Here is a 4,363-nt window from a genome sequence, read left to right as displayed (position 1 = left end):
ATATGTTTTATGTTATTACTTGTTTATTTTAATTGGAAGTGATTATTGAGAGGTGATCATGGTATGGGACATGGATCATATTAGGAGATACATGAGTATTCTTTATTTTCCGCTGCGAACGCATATTGCTTGAATATTCATGATGAGTGAAATGTGTTATTTTGAATGACCAGGTGTATTGTTGGTTTTTGAAAGTTTTAAGTTTCGAAAACGTCGATGTGACACCCTTTTCTTTATATGCGTGCTTATTTACTCTGATTATATATTAAATAATTTGGGGTAGAAAAAGGGGTGTTACATATCCCCTTAATTCGTGAATCTTTCAATGACATAGTCAAAATTTTGAAGTCATTGTTTCAGCACTCCTTTTAATCCATACAAGGATTTGTCAAACTTGCGCACCTTTTATTCATTACCACATAACCTTCTAGTTTCTCCATGTAAATCTCCTCACCGAGATCTCTATTTAGGAATATTATTTTGACACCCATTTGAGGAACTATAAATGCATGCAAAAATGCTAATGCAAATGATACTCTAATTTTCGTTGTGCTTGCTACTAGCGCATATGTGTCAAAATGATAAACACCTTCTTTTTGTTTAAAAAAACATTGGTCATTAATCTAGACTTGTAGGTGTTTAGTGTACCATCATATTATGATATTTTCTTCTAAACAAGAGGAGCCCCTCGAAACTATTGCTTCCTTATAAGTCTTAGGATTATCTTCCACTTGAAGAATAATATGAATCTTACGAATAAAATTCTTACTATTTTCTTCCATTAGATAAAGTAAATAAATTGATTAACAATTTTGTTTGGTCCTAAATCCTTAGCCTTTTGGACTCTCTTACTTATTCTAAGTTTTGGTTATTTTTCAACAATCAGTGACGAACTTTTGTGTTTCAACAATCCGTGAAGAACCTTCCTCACGATGTTCTTCATTTGTGGGAATCCCGGATTCCATATCCTCCGTGAAAAGTTCTCAAAATTCCACATCTCAGAATTCAATAGTGACATTGGACTCCAAATTCAAAAATTTATATAAGTCACTATCTATCTTTAGATAATCTTTATATGTCTTATAATAATAAATTTCATTTGAATACAAATATATTATTCACAAAGAATCCAAATCAAAACTCAATTACATAATTTAAAATCATGAACTTGAATAAATTTGAGTACTTTGATAATCAACAAATTCATTCTTTAAAATTTTAAATTTTAAATTTCAATTTATTATTTCTACCAATTTATTTAACACCGATACAAATTAATTTCATAAAATAAATAAAAGATACATGACTTTATAATTAAACCACTAGAATATTATGTTTAAAATAGATTACATTTCAATTCATACTCATGCCTTAGTTAATATATATGTATGCTCTATTTAGTTTATGTTGCAGTTTATTTCCTTTTATGTGCATAAACAAAACGGTAATATAGAATGTATATAAACCAAATAGCATTAGAAAAAAAACGTTCTTCAATTACGTTCCATCATATCGTCATTTTTATTTTATTTTAATAACAACATTTGAAAATTTAGTCCCATAGAATCATTTTTCAAATCAATGGATTTGATACAGCATATTGTTTCATAATAAGTTTATTGTGCACAATTTATAAATTTCATAAATACAATTCATATTTCGTACTATTACGTGTTGTAATTTATTAAATACAAGTGTGTTCCAAAATGATAAATGGTGAAAGTGAGTTAATGCTAATAAATGCATGAGATAACTCTTCATAAATTTTGAATTTTGAATTTTGAATTTTAAATTTTGAATTTTGAATTTTGAATTTTGAATTTTGAATTTTGAATTTTGAATTTTGAATTCGGAGATTGTAACTCTTTATGAGATGTTGCAAAGACGAAACCATGCAACTGTTGGTGAAACATGCTGCAGACCAACCATTATGATTATTGGAAAAGGACATTGCTTCACCAATGGTCGCTACCTTGTGAAACAATATCAACATGACCTATAAAAGCATAAATCCGGATTCAGAATACAACACACAAAATCTGAAAATCCTCTAAATAATTCCAGACGCTCTTCGTTGCATTCGGGTTTTCGCCGGTCTTGCGCAAACTCGATAAGGCTGAATTATCCTGGGTATTCCTGCAACAGAACTCTAAGACAATCGAGAGTGCTTGAAATACTATAAGGAAAGTGTTACGTTCACGATTCAAGCCTGGATCCCTTTAATCTTTCCGAAATTTCTAACAGTCTTATAGTATCTCAAATCATGGTCACCGACGCTTCTGTTTCAAGCATCAAACTGATGAACCAGGACCTTGTTAAGTTAGATCGTTTCGATGAAACAAAGTATACCCGCTGGCAAGACAAAATGACATTTCTCCTGACCGTCCAGAAAATTCAATATGTCTTGGATCCTGATCTGGAGGCAATTCCAAAACCAACTGAGAATGACACTGATGAAGTAAAAAAGGAGAGAAAGAAACGAAAAGAAGATGAACTGCTTTGTTGTGGACACATCTTGAACACATTATCTGATCGTCTCTATGATCTCTACACCAATACTGCATCCGCAAAGGAAATCTGGAACGCACTCGAATTCAAATTCAAGGTCGAAGAAGAAGGTATGAAAAAGTTTTTAATATCTAAATACTTTGATTTTAAGATGTTGGATTCCAAGCCGATTCTTGCACAAGTACACGAGTTACAGGTTCTCGTGAATAAAATAAAAGCCGTGAAAATTGACATTCCTGAAGCATTCCAAGTCGGTGCAATAATAGCAAAATTGCCACCTTCGTGGAAAGGATACAAAAAGAAATTGCTGCATAGTTCTGAGGACTTTTCTTTGGAGAAACTTCAGAAACATCTTCGTATCGAGGAGGAAACGAAGGATCGAGAAAAAACTGAGTCTGTTGGATTTGCTAAAGCAAATGCTATTGCCGCTAAAGGAAAGAAAAAATATGATGGCATGAAAAACCATCTCGGCCCAAGGAAAGAACACAACAAGTTCAAAAATTCTGGCGGACCAAAAGGTACTAAAAATGGTTGTTATGTATGTGGCAAACCCGGACATTATGCTCGAGATTGCAGGCACAATAAGTCCAAAAATGAGGTCAATGATGTTCATGCCTATGACGACATAATCGCTACGGTAAGCGAAATTATGGCAATCAAAGGCAAAGTGCAAGGATGGTGGACAAGAAGTGCAAATGGGAAATGATGGACAAGAAGTGCAAATGGGAAATGAAGTGCGATCTAAAGTCGTTGGAACAGGATCCGTCGAACTCAACTTTACTTCCGGAAAGAAAGTCACTCTTGTTAATGTGCTTCATGTTCCTGATATGAATAGAAACCTTGTTAGTGGGGACTTATTGGGAAAACCGGGTATTAAATCTGTATATGAATCGGGCAAATTAATATTGACCCGTAATGGTATATTTGTAGGAAAAGGATATTCCGCTGAAGGAATGATCAAACTTTGTACTACCGACAATATTATTAATGAAATTTCTAATTCTGCTTATATGCTTGAATCTATTTCCTTATGACACTCTAGATTGGCACATATTGGTATTAGTACTATGAATAGACTAATTAAATCCAGTTTGATATCATGCAACATTCATGATTTTGGAAAATGTGAAATATGTGTTAAATCAAAAATGATAAAACCTTTCAAAAGTGTTGAAAGAAAAACAAACGTGTTAGATCTTGTGCACTCTGATTTGTGTGAATTTAGTGGTATGTTGACCCGTGGGGGGAACCGTTATTTTATAACGTTTATCGATGATTGCTCTAGGTTCACACATGTATATCTCTTAAAGCATAAAGATGATGCTTTTAATGCCTTTAAGACATATAAAGCAGAAGTAGAAAATCAATTAAGTACAACTATAAAAGTACTTAGGAGCGATAGAGGCAGAGAATATTTCTCAGCAGAATTTGATGCATATTGTGAAGAATATGGCATCATACACGAATGTTCTGCGCCCCGCACACCACAACAAAATGGCATGGCCGAAAGAAAAAATAGAACGTATCAAGAGATGATAAATGCTATGTTAATGCATTCAGAATTACCATTTAATTTATGGGGTGAAGCACTATTGTCCGCTTGTCACATAATGAACAGGATTCCTTTAAAAACAACTGGTATTTCTCCATATGAGAAATGGAAAGGAAGACCACCAAGTATTGGTTATTTCAGAGTGTGGGGGTGTGTAGCTTATTACAAGAACATGGATCCCAAAAGGACAAAATTGGGTCCTCGAGGAATCAGATGTGCCTTCATAGGATATGCACCAAATAACAAAGCATACAGACTTCTAAATCTAGAGTCTAATGTAATTGTTGAATCCAAAGATGTGGA

General features: G+C 33.3%; 1 protein-coding gene across 1 annotated transcript; it reads left to right on the top strand.

Moving 5' to 3' along the window:
• The first annotated feature begins 2,263 nt into the window (after window positions 1-2,263).
• On the top strand, window positions 2,264-3,542 carry LOC127080356 (uncharacterized). The gene is made up of 2 exons (XM_051020682.1): window positions 2,264-3,026; window positions 3,151-3,542. Exons 1-2 carry the CDS (start codon window positions 2,264-2,266, stop codon window positions 3,540-3,542), a joined length of 1,155 nt encoding a protein of 384 aa, XP_050876639.1.
• The last annotated feature ends 821 nt before the right edge of the window (window positions 3,543-4,363 follow it).

Source organism: Lathyrus oleraceus, chromosome 5, assembly GCF_024323335.1.
Source record: "Lathyrus oleraceus cultivar Zhongwan6 chromosome 5, CAAS_Psat_ZW6_1.0, whole genome shotgun sequence".
NCBI lineage: Eukaryota > Viridiplantae > Streptophyta > Magnoliopsida > Fabales > Fabaceae > Lathyrus > Lathyrus oleraceus.
This window is presented reverse-complemented; position numbering and strand designations above follow the sequence as displayed.